General features: G+C 36.9%; 1 protein-coding gene across 2 annotated transcripts in view; it reads right to left on the bottom strand.

The window, feature by feature from the left end:
* Positions 1-24,747, bottom strand: part of mettl15 (methyltransferase 15, mitochondrial 12S rRNA N4-cytidine) — an 86,416-nt gene that overhangs the window by 15,756 nt on the left and 45,913 nt on the right. For both annotated transcript variants that reach the window (XM_073837091.1, XM_073837092.1), the window contains exons 4-5: positions 8,359-8,550; positions 4,886-5,064 (exon numbers count right to left, since the gene is read on the bottom strand). In XM_073837091.1, the coding sequence (XP_073693192.1) occupies positions 4,886-5,064; positions 8,359-8,550 (371 nt within the window). The remainder of the gene's footprint in view (positions 1-4,885; positions 5,065-8,358; positions 8,551-24,747) is intronic.

Here is a 24,747-nt window from a genome sequence, read left to right on the forward strand (position 1 = left end):
GACTAGCACCCCCGGCCGAAACAGTATGTTGACGCAAACAGAAACCGCGGCCTGCACGTGCTTGTCTGAAGCAACATGTCTGCAGTGTGGACGTATTTCAGAATATCTGAGAAAGACCCACGGGTAGCGATTTGCAAAACTTGCAATGCCGAAATTTCAAGAGGGGGTGTGTCTGCGTGTAGTGATGAGAGCAGAGAGAGCCAGACAGATGTAGCTTTCAGTGAGTGAAAAACAATGGCTTTACGTTGGTGTTACGTCGCAATATTTTAAAGATATGTCTTTTCTATATACTGTATTTTTATAAATATTTGTGTTTTAAACCATGGAGGTGAGCCAATGGATATCACACAAGCAACGTGAAAACTGCGCAATATGTTAAAGTGAAAGTAAAAACTGACAGTGCTTTCAGCATGTGACATGCATTCTCTCAGAGACAATGAGAGGCGATTATACTTCATATGCTGATATTAATTTAGTCCAATAATATTTTTCTTGTGCCCCGAACATGGTGGGAAAAAATAAAAAGAAACGTATTTTGTGTAAGGTTTGTTTTTGAAAGTGGGTTCTTGAAATAAAGCTCTTAATTTTCATTGATGACTGCAGTGTTATTAGGGGTTAAGAAAGTCTTAATTATGATTTCAGGTGGTCTTAAATGTGGGGACTGAAAGACAAGAATTGCGATGAAACTTCAAAAGGCTATCCATTGAATAAATATGAGCGCTGCATCATTTGCAAAGTCATTTGCTGCGCTGCTTTGTGTACCACCAGTCTGACAGCGCCTCCTGCTGGAAGAGAAACACGTAGAGTTGTAAATGTGAACTGATGGATCCACAAGACAATGTGTCATAAACAATTAAACAATTTAAACAAAGGCAGTAAAATATATGTATATGTTATTTAAGTAATATAACACTTGATTGATAATTGTTTAAATTAATGTAATTGATTTATTCTTTGAAACTTTAATATTAATTTATGCAATTGCAATGCCTTGATTTTAGTAAGATTAGTTCACAGTCATAGCCGTAAATGCAATGGTACTAATAATTGCCATAATTCTTTCGGTGTTTCGGTTTTTGGCCTTGGTTTCCTCTTTTTCGGTTTTCGGTTTCGGCCAAGAATTTTCATTTCGGTGCATCCCTAGTCGTCATGGTTTTTATCTATAAAAATTTTCTTCCAAAGTAGGCATTACATGAATGCATTATCACTAATCTACCCACAACATGTTTGACTGGCTGGAATAAAAACATTAAAGGCATTTTTCTCAGTTTCAGTTTTGACGTAGTTACTGCACTTAGCCTTTGTAGGCGAGAACGTACCTGTTTAGACTTCAAATATGTGGTTTGTTATTAAAGATAACGTCTATTTGAAAATTAGCTACAATGTTTTTGGAGATGTGAGCTCCAGGGCGTCAGAGACTGTTTTGCCAAGAGCAGTCTTAGCTCAGCCAGATCTTCTGGAATTAGCCAATGGCTCTGATGTCTCTATAGTGTTTAAACATGAGATTTAACTTTGTCTTTAGTCTCAACCTATTATTTGTTTCAGAGCAAATAGTTTTGGCTAAGGGCAAAATCTCATCACGTTATATTTTATGTAACTTCACATTATTTTATGTATCTCACAGCTTAATTTTTAGAATCTGATAATGTAATCCAGATTACATGTAATCAGTTGCTACCCAGCACTGGTCACAAATTAGATTACATTTTGAATCCCAGATTTGTGTTCTCAGACTTTTAAATCCTACTACGTTTGTTCCTATATGGCAGAAATTTATGAAATTTGTTTCTATTTATGGCTAACAGTGGAGTAAATTGTCTTACTTGTTTACAGCTCTGTATACTTGCCAGTCTCTCACGACACGTTGAGACGCATCGTGATTTTGTTCCTCGTATTTTCATCTTGCTGTCTAAATGCCAGAAATATGTTGTTGCATGGAGCTCTGGAGTTGAATGAGACACTAAATCCCAAGTTACTTAAAGACAACAATTGACTGCTTTGAATAAAAAGATGACGTTAAAGACTAATTGAATAGCTAGATGCTCGCTACACAAAGAAGCATTATCCCTATTCTGAATGCAAAGGAGGTAGCATCTTCTTCAATAGATATTACAGGGATCGTTCAGCCAAAATGATTCTGTGTTCCACAGAATGTCCTACAGGTTTAGAAAAACATGAGCGTGATTAAATAAAAGATTTTTCATTTTTGATCAAAATATCCCTTTAACTTGAAATAGAACTTGATTTTGTGTAAAATATTTAGTAAACAAACAGATTAATCAACAATGATATAAAAAGTCACTCACTGTTTCACCAATAAAACTGCTTGTAGAGTCTGAGTAGCAGAATGGAGACTGAACTCCAGCTAACAGAAGTATAGACTTTAAGGACTGCCTTAATTCCAAAACTGTGATGTGGGCCTCAGCAAACTCGGAAGGAAAAAGCGAAAGATCAATTTTCATCAGCGCTCCAACAAGTCTGCTCTTCAACCAGTAATCAATAGTGGGCTGATTAGTGTCTCTTACGGTGATATTAAAGCATGACCAGCAGCTTAAACAACTGTTTAACCATGCTGTCAAAACTTGTGAGCCGCGCCAAATGAATCTGAATGTTTTATGGCAAAGCTAGATTGACGGCTTCAAGGTGTACGGGAGCGGCCGGTGTGGCTGTCGGGGGCAATGAGGGTGCGAGTCACTGGCTCTAAGCCACTTTTATGCTGACGCTCATTATGATTCAAAGTGGTCTGATATGTAGAAAGCTGATCTGTGCATTGGGATCGAGGGACACTTTCCTTAGGGAATCTGGATAATCTTCTGTCACGCCAGCTGGGTTCATACTGATGAGAATATTAGACTGCCGCGACCTCGTCTCTACTCTAATGTGTTTCACTAAATAGTGTGGATTCCCCATTTTAACATGGAATAAAAACACCAATCAGTAGCTAAAATTGGTGTAGGATTTAGTTTAAAACTACTTTGCTCAGGAATTGCATGTCAATTTCACAAATGTGACACTGGAACCAAAAACACTGCAAAAAAGCTTTTCTTACTTAGATTTTTGGTCTTGTTTTCCAGCCAAAATATCTAAAAATTCCTAATTCAAGAAGAATTTTCTAGACGAGTAAAATTAAGTGAGTTTTTGCTTAGAATAAGCAAAACAGTCTGCCAATGGGGTAAGCAAAAAAATCTTATTTCAAACAGAAAACAAGATTATTTTTTTAACCCCATTGGCAGATTATTTTGCTTGTTTTACGCAAAAACACACTTAATTGTGAGTATTTTTTTCTGAAAACAAGACAATCATTTTTATTGTTGATTTAAGAATTTTTAGATATTTTGGCTGGAAACAAGACAAAAAATCTAAGTAAGAAAGGCATTTTTTGCAGTGAATCTTAAGTAGCACAGGTTTATTTGTAGCAAAAGACAAATATACATTGTATGGGTCAAAATTATAGATTTATAGATTAAAATTATAATTAGTAAAGTAAAGATCATATTCCATGAAGATGAAAATAAATGTCCTACCATAAATTTGATTAGTAATATGGTTTGCTAAGAACTTCATTTGAACAACATTAAAGGCAATTTTCTCAATATTTAGAGTTTTTTCCACCTTCAGATTCCAGATTTACAAATATTGCCCTATCCTAACAAACCATACATCAATGGAAAGCTTATTTATTCAGCTTTCAGATGATGTACAAATTTCAGTTTCAAAAAATTTACCCTTATGACTGGTTTGTGGTCCAGTGTCACAAATAAATAGAAAGAAACAGCAAGTAACAAGTTAATTTCGATGTAGAAACATTTTTGCTAAACAAAGCAAACGTGTTCATGGAAAGGCTTGTGACTGGTGGCTATTACGATACGCCGCAACCCAGGTGAAGACAGGTTGAGAGACTCGTTCGCCTCCAAAAGCAAGGGCAGAGAGGCATTGTGGGGCTTTAGTTGCTCACGTAAGGAAACAAAAAGCTCATAAGAGGGAGAAGTCCCATGATGGCCATTGTTATGGTGTCTAAACCCCTCCCATTCCCCCATCATCAGCAGTGATAAATACACACATACAAATACACACATATCATCCCTCCTCCTGCTCCATCAATCGCTTCCCTTGGCAACGGTAATGCCGGCAGCCCACCGCCGACCCCCAGGGACCCTCGGGAGTCAGAAGCTTCCAGATTGATTGGAATAAACATTGTTGTTGACTTGCTCTACTCTTCAAAGAAGATCAAACAACTGCCCTTAGTCACACCTGTTCTCCCGGTGTGACGCACGTGCTCGCCTCGTGCTACCGTCATCTTCTGAAGCGACTATCTATCTCGTCGCCAGCGTCGGGCTATGGAAACAGCGCCGGCAAAGATAAAGCAGCCGATAAATATAATATCAAAAAGCATCGAGCTGCCGCAATGTGGTGCGTGTGACGCGTGCGTTTGGAGAAGTGTGTTGGTGGGGGTGCAGTGAAGGGCACGAAAAAGGGAGGGAGCGAGTGTGAGAAACAAATCAAAGGATACAAGGAGGGGGGAGTCTGGGGGGGGAGAGGATGGGAGTGCGAGTCTAAATACGAATTAAGGAAAGGGGCTAAAAAACGCACGGAACCCCACCTGCAGCTTTTTCGCTACTGCTTCCTCTCTCGCTTTGTTTTTTATTAATAAGAGCCCTGTCGATCGCAAGGGATGTGTTGCTGATGGCCACTCAGACAGTGAGAAACGGGCAGCTGAGAGGGGGGAAGGAGGACGGCAGAGATTTCGGATTAGAAAACGCCACCTTTTCTCCCCTTCTCTTTTTCCAGGACAAATAGGTCCCAAAGGGAGAGTTTGCATTAAAATCGCGTTCTCTCTCTCTCTCCTCGCCTCCCTCTAGTGTAGGGAATTAATGAGGGGGGGTACCTGCTACGATGCTGGCCAGTTGCAGGGTCCGGCCGATGGGGTAGACGCTGCGTGCCTGTGCGATGGCCGCCGCAATTTTCCTGGTGTGCCGCTCCTCCCCGTACGCGGCCAGCACGGACGCAAGCGCCTGTTGATCTAAGGCGTTGACCACGTCAGCCGCGCAGGGCATGTCGGGGTACCTACGCACAAAGAGGAGCCCAATTAAGCAGCTTGACGTCACAAGTTCCTGGCTGACAGAAGCCAAGCCTGACAGCTCTAAGACACCAGTGAAAACCCCTCCCACCCTTCCCACTCTGGGAGATGTGGGCTCGAGATCTATAAAAAGAGAGAGAGCGTGTGTGTACATGAGAGAGAACAGGAGGGAGAAACGGTTAGCGACAAATATAAAAATATCAAATCAGGAACTGAATTATGCATTCGCTTTTTCTTTCTTTAGAAAAATATGTACGCACGCTCCAGGAAGAACAAAGACACCAGGATAAATGAGACAAAGTTACACACCTACATAAAGAGGAAATATATTAGCTCACTAATACGAATAAAACTTAATATTTCATGTAGTGAGTTTCACTCGGCAGCTGTTCGGTGCACTTGCACATGCATACTGTGATTCATATACTCCCAGTGATTCATATATTCCCTAAACATCTTGACTCACATGTTCGAGTCTCTATATTTGTACTTATGTAATTATTTTCGGAGCTTCAGGTTTGATACCTTGGATTCTGGCTGGCACGTTTCTTTGCCTCAGTACTGATTGCGAGGGAAACACAGAATAATTGAGTGCTCAGGTACTCACTGATACTGGAACATGTGAGAAGTGAATATGTGCAGACGTAGTTTCAGTCATTCGTCACCTGGAGTCAACTTTTATCATAACCTTTTGTCGTTCTGGATCTCACATTATCCTTGAATAATTCTACTTGTATTTAGCTTGTTATTTACAGTATGTGGGCACAGAATGAGTAACTCAAACCGATAGACATGCTGATTAATGCAAAGTATGCTCTGTTCTTGTTGAAGGCCAGCTCGAGTCGGCCGACTACGTCATGCCGTCGTAAAGTTTAATTCTCACATTGGTTTTTGTGATGGAACGAGAATAAGGCGTATTCAGATACCGTGGGCAGGAGCTGGACTGACCTGCACTATATCTCTTTTTCTTTGGGTCTCTCTCTCTCCCTCCTTCTCTTTTTTCAACCATTTCATCTCGCCCCCAGAAAAAAGTTCCGAGTCAGTTACGGTGGGTGGGATTTCCACCTCATTATCACAGTGAAAACTTTGACAAAACTTCCTAATAAGAGAGGAAGACCTCTCGCTCTTCTTCGAATCAGAGGGAAGCGGTGGTTTGCATGAGAGGCGTAGGAGATTTAGAGATGATGGCGATGATAAAACACCACTCTAGGTGTTTCCCAAACGTGGGCCGGGAGTACCCAGTACTGCACAGTCTGTGCGTCTTCCTAATCAAACACACCTGATTCAACACCACCGCTCATTAGAAGAGACTCCATGACCTGAAATGCGCGTGTCAGAAAAACATCCAAAAAAACAAGGTACTATAGACCCAGGATTAGGAAACACTGCTAGTTTCTTTATTGGAGAATGGAGTGGGAAGGCTTTATTAAAGACTGTTTATACTTTTCAATTCTGAGATTGGAAAAAGTTATAGAGGACATCGGATGCCCATTTTCCACAAGTTGGTATGATTCCTCATGGTCTTCATTAAACTGCAACACACACTACCAGTCAAAAATTTTTGGACAGTAAGATTTTTTTTTATGTTTTTTTTTTTTTTTAAGTCTCTTCTGCTCACCAAGCCTGCATTTATTTGATCCAAAATACAGCAAAAGCAGTAATATTGTAAAATATTTTTACTATTTAAAATAAGTGCTTTTTATTTGAATATATTTTAAAATATAAATTTATTCCTGTGATTAAAGCTAAATTTTCAAAAGCTTGAAGTGAGAGAAATAATAGACATTAATACTTTTATTTAGCAAGGATGCTTTAAATTGATCAAAAGTGATGATAAAGACATTGCTAATGTTACAAAAGATGTCTATTTCAGATAAACTTTCTATTAATCAAGGAAACCTGAAAAACATCTGTTTTCAACATCATCATAATAATAATAAATGTTTTTGAGCAGCAAATAAGAATATTAGAATGATTTCTGAAGGATCATGTGACTGGAGTAATGATGCTAAAAATTTAGCTTTGAAATCACAGGAATAAATGACATTTTAAAATATATTCAAATAGAAAAAAGTTATTTTAAATAGTAAAAATACTTAGAAATTTGACTGTTTTGCTGTACTAAGGATCAAATAAATGAAGGCCTGGTAAGCAAAAGAGACTTTTTTCAAAAACATTAAAAACTTACTGTCCAAAAACTTTTGACTGGTAGTGTAGTTTGATTAAAACTCAATGATCACATAAAGCAACAGCCTTTTTACCTTGCGACCTGTTTCGGTGCATGCCTCTTTAAATGATAATGAGCTACTGCTCACCACGCCCCTCTCTTACGTTTTTTTCTGGAGCATTACAAAAATCAAGACTTATCCACTGTGTCCTGAGTAACTCTGGTGTTGGAAGAAAATTAAGACTCTTATGTTCGCTTTTACATCCAACTAAAAACACCTGCATTGCTTATGAGACACTGTTGTCACTACAACTGCTCGAGCGTGAAGAAAATGGCGGACAGCGTACAACTGGCTGAAATATGCAAATACGGAACAGTCCGGTTAAAACGGCTTGATAATTGAGACTGTTTAGGTTTTCGAAGATTTAAAAAAAATTAGAAAATTAATTTTTAAATCATTTTAGGGTGGCTGTGCCCACACACTGCTAAGACACAGTTATATGCAAACACCATTGAGAAATGAGTCCTGGACTTTGTGACACCCTGCCAATTTCTAAACTTGAACTTACCCTAAAGGGATGATCAAACTACACTTTTCTTCTATTTATATGCATGCGAATGCTGGAGATAGAAAACCAAAGCTCATGTGAAGAGGTTTCGCATTTCCAGCATTAAAAATGCAAGTTTTGAGATTGAAAACCACAATTCTAAGAAATACAGTGACCTGATCTCAAGGAGGGGGGGGTCTTTATCGCTACCTAAATTAGCTCTGTTTATTCATCCACAATCTTAACGCTAACATTCCATGTGTCCCTCAAAGCTCTCTCTGTGAATCACCGGGGCTCTGCAGTGCTTAGTCATCTCTTTATTGCATTAAGCTGTAATTAGGTTATGCCTTACACCTGTTCAGAATTAGTTTTTGAATAGATATAATAGAGAAGCATGGAGACTCTGTAGATGTAATCAATAAACGAGTGAGCCAAGAATAATAACTGCGGCCATCAGTGTATATCGAGAGTGAATCAGGCATTACTAATAGCACAAATGATTCTTGGAACATCCATGATAATGAGTGCTTCTATTGAAAAGAAGGAAGCCGAGGTAATAGTCGAACCTGTCTCCATCCATCCTCATGTCCAGCGGTCCATCCTTGCTGAGGGAGAAGCCCCTCTCTGCTGAATCCATCTGCATGGAGGAGCATCCAGCATCCAGAAGGGCAGCATCCACACCTCCTGGACCCAAACCCAGTGCTGGGAGCAAGTTATACAGCTCACTGAACCTCCCTAGTACTGGCTTCACCTGGCCCCTGAACAAAAGAGAGAGCAGAAAATAAGAAGAGGATTTGTAACATTGCCTGTGCTGTCACTTTCAAACTATTTAATGTGATTTTTTTTGAAAAGTCAAGTAATAATACTAAAATATAATAATAACAAATTTTTGTCAAGGTTTCCTAACAAAGGCATATAGTCATCATTTGAATTTCCATGACTCTATCTCTCTGATCCTAAATAAACAGATCGACTTCTGCTTTTGTACCTTCAAGATTCGCCGGCGTCTTTCACATGTGAAATGAGTAACGGCGCTTACGGGTTGCATGTGCTGTGAGGTCTAACGTAAGTTGTGGTGCTGCATCTTTCAGTATCATTGTTTGCAAAGCCTGCATTCACTGTGACAAACAAATGTGCCTCACAAACTGTTAAGGTCAGACTAACATGGGGCTTGATCAGAGACCTTGTTAAAAATAAACATCAGCCACTCATTTTGAATGCTGGAAGCCAGAAACAACAAAACCTTTGGTGAACTTTCTCCATATCTGACTCTTATCATTAGTTACAAAATAGAAAAACAGCTTCTGGTGTTTAGAATATCAGTATCCATCCTACTTCCGCTTTATAAGTTCATATTTGGCCAAGCTATTAAAATACCAACTCAGTGGCATACCACAAATGCATAAACGACTGTACTGGGGATAAATCAGTATTACTGATTGATATACTGTATGATGCAGTGTTGTTATAGTTAAAGGAATAGTTCTCCCAAAAATGACAATTGATTACTTACCCTCATGTCGTTGCAAACTCGTAAGACCTTTGTTCATCTTCAGAACACTAATTAAGATATTTTTGATGAAATTCAAGGGCTTTCTGACCCTGAATAGACAGCAACACAACAACCACGTTCAAGGTCCAGAAAGGTAGTTAGGACATCCTTAAAACAGTCCATGTGACATCAGCGGTTCAACCTTAATTTTATGAAGCTACAAGAATACTTTTTGTGCGAAATAATTTATGCTCTTCTGTGTCAGTCTTCAATGAAAGTATTCTCGTAGCTTCATAAAATTAAGGTTGAATCGCTGATGTCACATGGACTGACGATGTCCTTACTAACTGGGCCTTGAACGTTTCAGTTGTATTTCTGTCTATGCAGGGTCAGAAAGCTCTTGAATTTCATCAAAAAAAAAAAAAAAAAAAAAAAAAAAAAAAAAAAAATTGATGAACGAAGGTCTTACAGGTTTAGAACGACATAAGGGTGAGTAAATAGAGTGAACTATCTTTTTAACTAAAAATAAAACTTATTTTCACTAAAACCTGAAATAAAATAAAAATATAAATATAAGATGGAAAAATAAAACTTAAAAATCAGTTGCCTCATAATAATGTTGCCTTCGAAACTAACTGAAATAAATTAGATGAAGTGCTAAAAAGATTAAAACTAAAAAAAAGATATACATCTACTAAATATAAACAAAAATGAATATTTTTTTGTCATTTTAAAATTTAAACTAAATTAAAATGCAAATTTAAAAAAAAAATAAAAAAAAAATAAATACTATAATGTATATAAATAATATTAAAAAAACTAATAAAAAAATAACACCTAAATGGCTATATATATATTAGTGATGCTCCGATTGATCGGCAACCGATCATGATCGGCCGATATTGGCTAAAAATAGCTTGATCGGTGAACCCCAAAAGCGCCGATCAAAAAAGCCGATCACTTGACTTAAATTACTCGCGCAACTTTTTCACACGTGCATGCATGGCGCACAGGTAAACAACAGCAGAGCGGAGCTTACCAGTGGCAACATGAGTACTAAATTCTTTATTAGTTTTGTAAGGGTAGTCTTGTTATTGGGCATGTGACTAAGTTGTGCGTGTACAGAGCGCTGACTGTAGTTTTGCCGGAGAAGTATACTTTCGGTTTCATTCTGAGTGGTGAATGTGCGTGCTTGAATGTAAATGAATGTATCTTTCTATACCCGTCATATTGCAATAATGTTACCGCTGTATGTCTGATTGTTGTCATCAGTTAATGTTGTAGTTCAGTCCATATAGAATGAGGAGAAACGGTGCGTGTGTAATTCACGTGCGTATGTTTAGCGCCATTTTATCGCATCGTAATTCTAATGAACGCATAGATGTTACTGAGGTGAATGTTTATGTTTCCTGTATACAGACAGATTCTAATATATCATATTTAATTCAGCCTAAACCACATTTTACTACCTTTATCCTAATGACTGCAATGCTGGATCATCTTAAAAAGCAGCTACAAATAACAAGCAAAGAACATTTACGATATCAAAGGACATAGCCTAGTCTAGTGCGAGGTGCACTTTAATATAAATAAATCTGCGGCGCGTTAAGGCGACGTGGCTACTCTACGCATGTGTTTATATCACGACAAGTTTCTGAAGCATCCTAGAACCGACTCTCTGCACTGCATCGCTAAAGTTAGGCGCCTTTTTGACGGATAATAATAATAATCGTCTTGCTAGCGTCAAACCCTGGTGAAAAAAACAGCATATGCTGCTTAGGTATGTTTTGGTGCTGGGATGCTGGTTTTAGCTGGTTTATGCTGGTCCTTTGCTGGTTCATGCTGGTTCTTTGGCTGGTTAATGCTGGTCCTTGACCAGCAACATGACCAGCATAAACCAGCAAAGGACCAGCATAAACCAGCAAAGGACCAGCATTAACCAGCAAAGGACCAGCATAAACCAGCTTAAACCAGCATCCCAGCAGCAAAACATACCTAAGCAGCATATGCTGTTTTTTTTTTTCAGCAGGGAAGGCATCAGCAACTGGTGATATCTCTAACTATCGTCGATACACGATACTATCGTCTCCAACCCTAACTTGGTGGTTCTTCAAGATCTTGACTGTAGCCTATTTCTAGAGTTTTTTTTTTCAATATAGTTAATTTAGAGTTAGTTTCATTTCTACAAATGGTGCAAACTCTGCTAGATTATAGATTAAAGATTCCCCTGCCATTCTGTGATCGGCAATCGGCAGATCATGATCTTGGTGATCGGTAATCGGCCCCAAAAATGCTGATCGGAGCATCTCTAATATATATATATATATATATATATATATACACATACATATATATATACATATATATATACACACATACATATACATTATATATATATATATATATATATATATACATATATATATACACACATACATATACATATATATATATATATATATATATATATATATATATATATATATATATATATATATATATATACACACACATACATACACACACACAGTACAGACCAAAAGTTTGGACACACCTTGGACACACCTTTGAACCAAAGTTTTCTTTATTTTCATGACTATGAAAATTGTAGATTCACACTGAAGGCATCAAAACAATGCATTAACACATGTGGAATTATATACATAACAAAAAAGTGTGAAACAACTGAAAATATGTCATATTCTAGGTTCTTCAAAGTAGCTACCTTTTGCTTTGATTACTGCTTTGCACACTTTTTGGCATTCTCTTGATGAGCTTCAAGAGGTAGTCACCTGAAATGGTTTTCACTTCACAGGTGTGCCCTGTCAGGTTTAATAAGTGGGATTTCTTGCCTATAAATGGGGTTGGGACCATCAGTTAGACCATCATAGTCATGAAAATAAAGAAAACTCTTTGAATGAGAAGGTGTGTCCAAACTTTTGGTCTGTACTGTATATATATATATATATATATATATATATATATATATATATTAGTGGTGGGCCGTTATCGGCGTTAACGTGCTGCGTTAACGTGAAACTCTTATCGCGCGATAAAAAAAATATCGCCGTTAATCTATTCTCAAATTTGGGTTGGGAGCTGGGTCTAAACTACGCAAGCTATGATGACTTTCACCTTGATAGTAGAATATGGTCGCGCGTTTACGTCTCCTCCGCCAAAACACAGACGGGATCGCGTCGTCCTCCATTCATAAAACCGAATCTACTATAGCGAAATGCCACGTAAATTCGTCGTTTTTTGGATTCATAAATCAAATGTTGGTCAGTCACTTAATTCAAATCGCGATATGGACTAGTGTCTGTGAAAACTGAAATGCAAAAAGACCGTTTTAATATGAATCCGGTATGTTCCGTTTGCCTAGCTGTATGTATGCATTGCGGAGACGAGCTTTTACTACACGCATACTGAAACACACGTGACGCTCCCGGTAATTTTTGGCATTTTCATCAAACATGAACAGATAAACTCAATCTCCCAAACTGCTGTGAGTGTCACTTTTACGTTTCATTTTTATGAAAACTAGCATCATATCATACTGTATACACAGAAACTTCACGGCAACCTGTCAAATAAAAGTATGGTGTAACATGTAATGGGTTGGGTAGGTGTTGACGTTTAAAAAAAACACATCTAATAGGTAGAAAAAATAATTTCATTGTTAGTTAGTTAGTAAACACAAGTACATCTAATTGAACATAATTTATTTTCATCAACAAATTATCATAGAACAGCTTTATGAGCTTTATGATCCATTCTCAAAGACTTTAAGTCATTATTTGGGTAGCACACATATTCTGAATGCCTTCAGCAGAATTCAAATTAGCCATTTTAATCTAGATTAATCTAGATTAATTCCAAGATTTAATCTAGATTAAAAAAATTAATCTATGCCCACCCCTAATATATATATATATATATATATATATATATATATTAGCTGAAAAAGTAACCAAAAACAATTACAATGAATACATTAATTTAAATGTAAGAAAAATATATGTGATAATGATAATACTGATCCATACAAAATTGAAAGTATATAATTTTAAGATTCTGACTTACAAGGGCAACCAATAATAAAAAGAACTGCTGTTGAAAGCATGCTTGCTATATATTTTTTTTAATTTAATAATGCTAAAATGTATTGTTTTTTACATAACACTAGGGGGGACAACTTTCATAGTACACTCTCAGAAAAAAGGTCCAAAAGCTGTCACTGGGGTGGTACACTTTTGTACCTTTTAAGAACTAATATGTACACTTTAGTTACTAATATGTTCATTCAAGGTACCAATATGAACTCTTTAGGTACAAAGGTGTACCTTAGGAAAAGGCACCACCCCAGTGACAGCTTTTGGACCTTTTTTCTGAAACAGATTGGGAATCATCTATTATAATCATATATTATTCTATCCTTTTTCTTATGTGAAAACTTTATAGTTATTATGGGTAATATTTTGTGGTTTTATAATATATTTATCTTATTTAAAGTTAAATGTGTAGTTTACTTCCAGAGCAAAAATGTATAGATAATGTACTAAAGAAATTATGTTTTTTGAGGAAAGCATTTTAGGAATTATTCCCATATAGTGGACTTCTATGGTGCCTGTGAGTTTGAACTTCCAAAATGCCATTTCAATGCAGCTTCAAATGGCTCTAAATGATCCCAGCCAAGAAAATAAGAGTCTTATCTACCAAAAAAATCAGTCATTTAAAAAAATAAATAAAAATGTATATACTTTTATATAACCTCAAATGCTTGTCTTGTCTAGCTCTGCCATGTGCATGTGTACTCTGTGCAGTCCTGTTAAAGACAGTTCAAAATTGCCCTACATCGCTGTTTTACCTTTTTTTGGTAAATGGGCTAAACGTTCTTTACACGTTCACTTTGTAAACACTGGGTCGGTATACTCTGCAGCAATGTAGGGTGATTTTGAAGTTGGAGAAGAAAAGGAAGAAGATGAGTTTTTAGACATACCCTAACTGTACCGAACCAGAATGCAACTGGAGTGCATGCAAAGCTAGACAAGACGAGCATTTGAGGTTAAAAAGTATATAAATGTTTATTTTATTTTAAAAATGCCCACTATAAGACCCTTATTCCTCAGCTGGGATCATTTAGAGCTCTTTGAAGCTGCTTTGAAACTGCAATTTGGAAGTTCAAACTCGCGGGCACCATTTAAAGGTTGTATCAGCGATTTCTAGCCTATTAACATAAAGTGTCAAATTCAGCTGACCTTTATTCACGATCCGCTCGCTGCCTGCCCCATAAATTGTCTGTGAAAAAACCACGTCTCTCTGGTCAGCCTAGGGTCCGAGATATGCCAAAAAAACAATCGGCGCTATCAACTATTCCACAGATAAACAAACCGTGTTCCAACCAATCAGCGTCAGGGGGTTCATGTTGTGGACTTTCCTACTGGTGCAGGGATGTGAGGGAGGCGGAGCGAAAGTCCACAACACCAAACCCCTGACGCTGATTGGTTGGAACAATGTTTGTTTTTGCTGTGGAATGGTTGATAGCGCCGATTGTTTTTTTGGCATATCTCGGACCCTAGGCTGACCAGAGAGACGCGGTTTTTTCACAGACAATTTATGGGGCAGGCAGCGAGCGGATCGTGATGAAAGATCAGCTGAATTTTACACTTTATGTTTCAGGCTAGAAATCGCTGATACAACCTTTAAGTCGGCTACATGGAGATAATTCCAGAAATATTTTCCTTTACAACTGAAAAAATAAAAGACATGAACATCTTGAATGACAACACTCTAACCTTCTTTGTACATGGTAATTTTTTGCTCTTATATATTAAGTTTCCACACAGAAAGAAGCTGAACAAACGGTGGCAGGTGTTCTGCCTCTGCAGGGCTGGTTACCTAGGCACTAAGTTCCTAGTTAGTGTACAAAGACTACAGCAGCTCATAAGCTGCACAGAAAACGAAAGAGAGATAGACGAAATAATATGCGTCCCACAGGGAAGGTAAAAAAAATATCATTTATTTATCACCTTGGAGACCAGAAGATGAGAGTTGTGAGAGAGTGCTGTCGCAGCTTAAACTTAATTGAAAAACAGACACACAAACCAACGAATACAGAGAAACGTACAAAAAGCGCATTCATGCGAAGGCTACGCAAATATTCTGTGATCATGGACACACGTTGATAGGTAAGTATGGACGTTAGTGTATATGTGCATGACGTTTCATTCAACTTGAAGTGGAGGTGTTGGTTTGACGTGAGTATTGACGACGGCTCTTTAATCCACAGTCATTCATATGGAACCGTGGGCGTTTTTTTCTTTTTCACTATTGCTTTAATTCACTTGCTTTGCTTTATCTGAAGGGACTTCACAGTTATGAGTAACACAGGCACACGTACATCGTCTCAGACCACACACACACACACGAATACGGTTTAAAAAAGATCAAGATGAAGCTGAAACACTAGACATAAGCATTCAGGCATCATCTCAGTCCCTCCTGACTCTCTTTCTCCCTGCATCTCCACCTGAGTTCCTTCCCTAGCACCGAAGAGCCATTCATTTTTCATGTGACCTTTAGACAGCCTGTGAGCGGAGAACAGCCCAGGTAGGCAACTATAAATCAGACAGCAGAGAAGCAAATGAGGCGGAGAGCACTAGGGGTCCCATGCAGAGGCAGAGGTGGTTAATTTGGCTTTGCAGTCATGCTTAACACGCGGATTCCCCTCCCCGACTCGTGCTAAACTCCTTCCAGATGAACAAAAAGTGCAGAGGATGAGGGTGAGAAATCACCTCCTCCACCTCTAAGGTCATCAAATGTCCTCTTCTTCACCCACTCACGCGGCCGGCCGAGGGCTTTACCCGTAGGACCCCGGGGTGCCAGCGTCCACACACCCACGGCCAGCTGAAAGATCAAGGGTGAGGGAGCTGCTTGGCTCTCGCCCCCGCTGCAAGGGCTTCCCTCAGTTCTCTGCGCCGCGGAAGGGGCTTTCTGTCTCTCTCTCTCTCTTGCTTCTTCCCTCCTCCTCGTTCGCTCGGTACCTTCATTAATTTGCTGGAAAATCTATAGTGAGGCATTCTCTTGCCCGCCCACACAAACACATAGACTCCGCAAGAGCGGTAAGCCCCCGTCCCTCCCTCCTGGCCCATGGATCGGTGAGTTTAGAGGGAGAAAGGGAGAGGCTGTGACAGGCAGAACGCTGCCTCTGCTGTTGCTTCCCGTGTCAATACGCAGTCAATTTAGGGCCTCAAAGGTGCCAGGCTTCACTGCAGTAGTTTATTTTCAATGTTAAGTGGTTTTTCTAATATCTGGATAAAGTCCGGGGGTCTATTTAGCTTATTCTGCAACATGAAAGAAAAGTAATTTCTTTGAATGTGTAAGACTTCTGATTAATTAAAGGTGACATATCATGAAAATCGGACTTTTCCCGCGTTTAAAGGGTTACTCCGCCCCAAAATGAAAATGTTGTCATTAATTACTTACCCCCATGTCGCTCCAAACCCATAAGAGCATAGATTAAGATATTTCTGATGCATTCTGACAGCTCTCTGACCCTTCCATTGACAGCATCATTGTAATTAACATGATCAACATCCAGAAACGCAGCAAGGAGATCGGTAAAGTAATCCATGTGACATCAGTGGTTCAGCCATAATTTTACGAAGCTACGAGAATACTTTTTGCATGCAGAGAAAACAAAAATGACGACAATTTGGAGTGTATGCAAAAAGTATTCTTATTTTGGGGTGGAGTAACCCTTTAAGTGCTATTATCGGGTCCCCAGTACATCTAACAACCCAGAAAACGTAAAAAGGACAACCCAGTAACCTTGTTTTTGTAAGTCTTTTTCTGCAAACGTGAAAAAACGAGCTGCTCAGATTTTGTCTGATTGGCTGACGAACATTCTAAGGTTTGCAATTATTTTCTGGGAAACACACAGTGAATGTAGTTCTAGGCAGGTATTGACCGCATTACATGTCTATATCACATCGACATATGATTTCAGTTATATATCATATATTATATATATTATATATCAGAGGTTCTTACAGCCTAAAACAGCAAATTAACTAAAACCCACAATGACACTGGCCAAACAAATAAATACAGTAAACAATGGGATTAAAACAAGATTGCTTCCATGTTTTTGCCACAAAATTATGTTTTAGTATGTACAAAAAGCACATAAATACAGGTCGCACACACCTTACATACGTGGTAATGCTGCTCTGATGATTAACAACTTAAAAACAACACGACATTTCTCACAAGCAAGGTAACAACGGCACCGTTCCTGAAGAAAACAAACTTCAAAATTTCAGTATTAGTAGAGACGGCAAGGACAAAAAACAGACAAGTGCTTTGAAATATATCATCTGATTGATGTCTTGAGGTGGTATGCTTGACTTTGGTCCGTTGAATTCTTAGAAAAAATCTGCTTTGCGTCGTGGCCGCATCACCACCTCGGGTATGCATTATTTTCTACGAATTGAATGGCCGGTTGTCAATTATTCCTTACATAATCTGCATATTTCCACCCACAGAGCTGCCATTCTGTTTTCGGAAACAACAACGGTGTACCATAGGGCTGGACAATAATTCGATATCAATATATATCGCAATAGAATTTTTTTCAATAACGGTGATACAATTTTTAAACCCATTTCCGATATTTCGATATACATTTGCCTATCATATATATGACGTTCAATGCTCAGCCGTCAGAAAGAGCAGAAAAGAATTGCGTGATGACATACATCACAGACACGCTGCCAGCGCTCAGCAGCAGTAGTTGGTTAAGCTCCGTTGCGGAAAGTTTTTATCTACAAAATGAGTACCCCTGACCGCAATACAGATGTGGATGAACAAGCTTCCACAAGTAAGAAGGCAGACGAAATAGTTGATAAGACAGGAAAGACTAATTCAGTGGTGTGGAAGTGGTTCGGCTTTTTAAGTTCGGATAAACTCTGCCATTGGTAAGTTATACACAGTTAATGCAAATGTTCGCCATAATATCAGCGCTGGCCGCTTCAAATAGATTTTCAAAAAGGCTTTGACTTCGTTAAATAAACGTGAGCACTTCACGTTTCACAGTCAAAATGTGGCGCTGTTTTTTTTTTTTTTTTTAATGAATGTGTCTAAAAAGGAAACTTTACTGTATTCAGAAAAGTCATTTTCATTTAATTTTTACTATAATTCCTTATAAAGTAATTCATTACCACTGCGCTACTTTATGCCCAAATATTACCAGGAAAATGCGGGAAAGAGCACCTCCTTCTGGAAGAGGATTAATAATTAGTTGGCCTAGTGGCATAATTTTTATTATGATTTCTTTCCCCCTTTTTAAGCGATTTTATAGGGAATTATTCACAGTTCTCTCAATTAAATAAGCCTGTTCTAGTTTAAATGGAAATATATTATTGTTAATAAGCTGAGTCTGAGAGTTTTATTTATTTGATAGTTTGTTTCACATTTCTTGTTTGTCAAGGCTTAATACAAATAAAAAGTGAACCTCATTTTTTTTTTTTTTACTGTTTTTATTTAAAAAAAAATATACATATAATTTTAATAGGAGGAGCCTGGAGGTATTATAGACTTTGCAAATTCAGTTTGCAGACATTTGTAGGTACAGACATCCATTGTGTGTGTCCTCTGCAGTTTTTTCCTGAGGCTTTTTAATATTGTCCATATCGATATCGGAATTATATCGTATCGACCGAAATTAAGAAATATATCGTGATATATTTTTTTGCCATATCGTCCAGCCCTAGTGTACCAGTTTTAACGCCATGGCAAAAGTTCGAGCAAAGCATAACTGTTCTGTCTTTGGCTGCACAGATGAGCATAGAACACTATTTAGGGTCCCCAGCCTCAGTTGATTTATTGATTAATTTACTGTATATTACGCAGCTGCCACACAGATCTATTATAAACATGCGATTTCCTTTACAGACTTAAAAGACTGTTTTTATAACTCGTGTTTTTAACATAAACTTGTATGTATTTAACAGTTTAAGGGCAATAAGACATGAAAGAGAACTTAGTTTAGTACTCACATGCCGTGGGACAGACGCTTTCTGTGTGCATGCTTCAGATGTGCTTCTATATCAGAAGTTTAAACTAATATGGTTTATAACACATGATTTCAGCACAATAGACATGATAATCAAAACCAGATGTTTTTGGCAGAGTCTCTGACTTACAAGCTGTAAAGTCACAGTCCTATTCTGGAAAAGGGGGCAGGGAGCAGCAGTTAATTTGCATTTAAAGAGCCATGAACGAAAACAGCATGTTTCTGCTTCCACTCAAAATAGGCATTTTCAAAATGATATAATAAATGATCTGTGGGGTATTTTGAGCTGAAACTTGAGACACATTCTGGGGACACCTGAGACTTATATTACATCTTGTAAAAATGGGCATAATAGGTCTCCTTTAAATAACTCGAAGAAAAAAAAAATGCCTTAAATGGTGAAACTATCAGCACTACAAACCAGTGTGCTTATGATTATGATGATAATTTGAAATAATATAATAACAAATATCACTTTGCAACTGTTTTTGTACTGTTGAACTGGAAGCGGATGGCAGTGGCTGCACCTGCTTTTACACTAAAAACAAAGTGGATACTGGTACCAAAACACATTTACAACAACATAGCCTGAAACCACAGGCAATATGATCCTGAGAGTAAAGTACAACCATTCTGAGTGACCACTCAAGCTAATTAGGCGGCGGTGCAGGAAGATTGCGACATGAAATATAAAAAAACGCTTCTCAGATATTCAATTCGAAAACAAAATTTATTGTGTGAATACTTAAACCAGTAGCAGGTGCCTCTGCAAGCAAGATTTTCATTATTGAAATTTCACAGTATAGTCAAGGTTTCTATTGTTGTTTCTTTAGAGGCATATTATGCATGTTTGGTTTGGGTTGGATGAAAGATTCTTATTCCTTATGAAATATCACTATTTTGCAAGTTATTATACTTTATTTGCTACAGGCATGTATGCTGTACTTTATTACATGGTTTATATTTATTCTATACAAGATCTATTCTTCAAAAAAACAAGCGTAACTAAATCCATAGATAAGATGGAGAAGGCAGGGTCGGTAAACAATGTTTCATTTTTGTTGTTCTTTTCACATGCAGAGTGAAAATGCAACGGCATGGCTTGACACTGACTGATCAATAACCGAGCAAAAACACTGATTAAATCCTGTGAGTCCCTCAGCCCCTTCCCTATTTCCTTCTGTCTTCAAATGCCAACCATTTCCCTATAGCTACACAACGCAACTAAATGCAATAACGGGGATCAACAGTACAAAAAAAAAAAATGAATAATAATATCAATAGGAATTCTATTTCATAATGCAATGTATTGTAACTTTAATGTTGTGCATTTATGTCACTGTACTGCAACTGGCTGGGGAAGGAGTGTTATATTTATGTTTTTTTAAGTTCATTTATTTTGTGCTTATAAGAAAATTAATTCTGGAACTTGTTATTATTTCAAGGTTATTTGATGACTGAACGTATTTGACAAAAAATAATTATAATCATAAAAAGGAACAAAACAAAAGCCACAAAAGATGCAAAAATACTATACTACTCCAATAAAATCAAACAATATAAGATAAAAAAGCCATATAACACAATATGACACAGAACAAGATAATGCAATTCAAACAACTTTATCTGAGTTAAAAACATCAGATAACACTGTAATACAAGACAGAATCATTTTTCATTATTTAGATTAGGAGTGTTTAAACATATTTCTCTGTTTTAACATATATATACACTGCCATTCAAAAGTTTTTTTAATGTTTTTCAAATTTCTCATGCTCATCAATTTGATAAAAAATACAGAAACAAAAAATATAATATTATGAAATATTATTACAATGTAAAATAACATTTTTCTATTTTAATATACATTAAAATGACTGATTTATTTTCAGTGTTGGAAACAGTTGTGCTGCTCAATATTTATTTTGGAAACGGTGATATTTATTTAAATATTTTTTAGCATTTATTTAAATTAGAAATATTTTTCAACAATATACACTACTGTTCAAAACTTAGGGCTCAGTAAATTTTATTCTCTCTTTTTTAAAGAAATTATTACTTTTATTCAGCAAGGATATGTTAAATTTATAATAAACGACAGCAAATTATATTTTGGATAAATGCTGTTCTTTTGAACTTTTATTCATCAAAGAACCCAGAAAAAAGTATCACAGGTTCCAAAAAATATTTGGCAGTACAACTGTTGCCAACATAGTTAATTCTAATAATAAATCAGCAATGATTTCTGAAGGATCATGTGACACTTAAGACTGGAGTAATGGCTGAGAAAAATTCTGATTTGCATTACAGGAATAAATTATATTTGACAATATATTAAAATAGAAACTATTATTTTATATTGTAATATGATTTTGCAATATTACAGTATTTTTCTGTCTTTTATTTTTTATTTTCTGTATTAAATAAATGCAGCCTTAATAAAAATAAGAGACTATTTCTTACTGATTCCAAATTTTGGAGTGTAGTTCAATTCATACATGTCCCTCCTGAATCTGTGAGAAGTTCATCATTTTGTAAAAATAAGACGTTAAATAATATTTGATAGTCACATTTTGCCTGATAAAATTTTCAAAAAACTGTTGTGTTTTAAAGTTAACTTTTTTCCTTAAGCATCACAGTTCGAAATATATGTAAATATCTGTTAGAAATAAACATCTGCTTCTTCAGTGCAGTACTAAAACTTTTTTTAAACAAACATTCAACACGTTAAATATTCACAATAGTCAGCGAAATTGACATCTGAGGACAGATTATTTGTTGTGACAGGCTGCACTTGCCAGTGTTAATGACACGTCAGCAGGCATCACGTCAAATGTTATTGTATAGAATGACAGATAAATGATCAGATGTGTTGAGGGTGTTCACATTCACATGCACATGCACACTTATGTCACTTGTCCCAGACACCAGCATTTCACCAAAGAACAAAAAGTCTTCACTAAGCTTCAAAAGTGACCTTTTAGTTTCAGATTGTTCTTGACTTCTGCTTTTACAAAATAAAATGTGAAAAGACAGGTCACAATTTGAAAATGTTATTTTAGACCACAAATCATTATTATAAATACTTTTCAACAGTTAATCAAGCATAGTGCTAGGGCTGGGCGATATGGCCTAAAAATAAAATCCCCAATTTTTTCACAAAAAAATCCGATTTACGATTTAAAATCGATTTTTTTCACCCCTACTACTTTTAGCATGTAAAGAAACCCCAGCTTTTCCACAATATATATGGGCACCATATATTTTGCAGTATATATTGCAACTGCATCAGTGCACCAGACCCCATTCTTATCATACCAGACACAGTAAATGTTTGTAAGACAAATAAATATGAGACGGGAGGAAAATATATATTGCCATGCTTTTCTCTTGCACTTATATCGTATACAAAAATATACAATTTTGAACACAGAAATATTAAATGATTTAAATAACTGAAATGATCTGCCAGCAAGTGGTGGTAAGACACTGATTTAATTACTGAATCATATTCATTTGATTCATTCGAACGGATGGTTCATTCAAGAATAATGCAAGTGACTCTTTATAAATGGGAAATTGAATCATTTCACTAGATTCGTTTAAAAACGCACGTTCATTCATAAACGAAACACCGCTGTGTTTGAGTGGAGATGCGCGGCGGCTCAGCCGTGACTTGTTTCAGACTACTTTTGCTGACGAAATAGAGCAAAATCAGGCAATAGTGTTATAGTCAGACAATGTAAGTCACTTAATAATAACTTCTTGTTTATTTAACTGTTGTAATAAATCAATATCTCGTTTACAAACTCCCTTAAAAATGATTAAAAGCTGTCACTCATCTTAGTTCGCAATCTCACAAAGCTCTATTATAATAAACGAAGCTACTGCCCATTCAGTCTCTTATTTACACTCTCTCTACACTTGAGATACATTAGTCAACGTGCAAAACACATAGAAACCTTTGAAGCTCCACTCAGCGCAAACACAAATATGCTGGTCGGGTCAGTCGCACATGGGGCTCCTAAATATTTTTTCATAGTCGCACGTAGTAGCTTTTTTTTTTTGCCCTTGAACGGCTGGTCGCACCATTGAGAAATTAGGTCGCACTCTAGAGCCCTGATATGCAAATAATTCGCTATTGTCGTCAATCATCTCTCTACTCTGTTTATGTGGTAAGTGAAATTGTATGTACTGTAATGTAACAGGCTAACTTGCTAGCAAGCAGCTAATCATGTCCCCTTAGTGACTCGCATTATTTTACCAGAACACGTTATTTGTTTTCCGTTCTGAATACACATATATTTATAAAAAAAATTGCGATACCTCGATTTAATAAAAAATTAAATCGTCTTAAAACGTAAATTCGAATTAATCGAAAAAATCTAAAGAATCGCCCAGCCCTACATAGTGCAATAGGCAAGTTTCCTCAGTAACAACAGGCTAAAGTTTCATACTTGGGCCTTGCTTCCATATAAAAAGCTGATGGTGCAATTGAGAGAAACTTTGCCGAACTGAAGGAGACATAACTCTGTGCATGACAATATGACAATAATACCTAGCAACCTAGCCTGAGTGGGAGGTGCTATGTCTGAGTGTCATTAGGTGTGGAAGAGCGAACCGCTTCGTGGTGGCTGATTTGTCAAGTGCTGCACGAAAAAGAAGGTTCAAGCCTAATGGGTGCACAAACCAGAGATGGTGAAGATGGGGTAAATCCACCCTACTAGGTTGGAAAGAATACATTTCAAAATATAGTTATAAAAAGTTGGCATAGTTAAAGCCTTGTGCAACTACAGTATTGTGAACTCCTTCACTGAGGTAAAGTCATTATAATGCATAACCTCTTAGTTCTAGTCTCTAAAATCTGACTAGACGAGCCATGTTTTTAAGGCCATGCAATGCAAATAATACGCACACATCAGTTAAGTTTAAAATGATTGTGGCAAGCTGTTACAAACCATCAAAACAAATTAACTAAATCACTCACTGGAATAACGGTTCATTGATTGTTTAACTGAAATTGAATAATGAATAAATAAGTGAAGCAACCAAACCTTTTTATATTTTTTTATTTGTCTGCTTCAATGGACTTGTGGCATAAAACAGTAGGTATCAGAGACTGTAAATAATTCATCCCAAATATGTACCAAGATTAAAAAATACTGTATATTGTCCTACTGTTTCAAGGGGTGTTTCTTCAACTTGAGTCAAATATATGTCCCAGGGGTTGACTTTTATTACAACTGACAGATTTTATTAAAAAAAAAAGAGACAACTCTATTTTTGTAATATAAAGATTACATTCAACCATCTTGGAAACTTCTTACTATGCTGTCATAATTTTTAAGCCTTTAAAATGCCTTCTTATTTATTGCTTTATCTTTGTCC

Source organism: Garra rufa, chromosome 3 (assembly GCF_049309525.1).
Source record: "Garra rufa chromosome 3, GarRuf1.0, whole genome shotgun sequence".
Taxonomy (NCBI): Eukaryota; Metazoa; Chordata; class Actinopteri; order Cypriniformes; family Cyprinidae; genus Garra; species Garra rufa.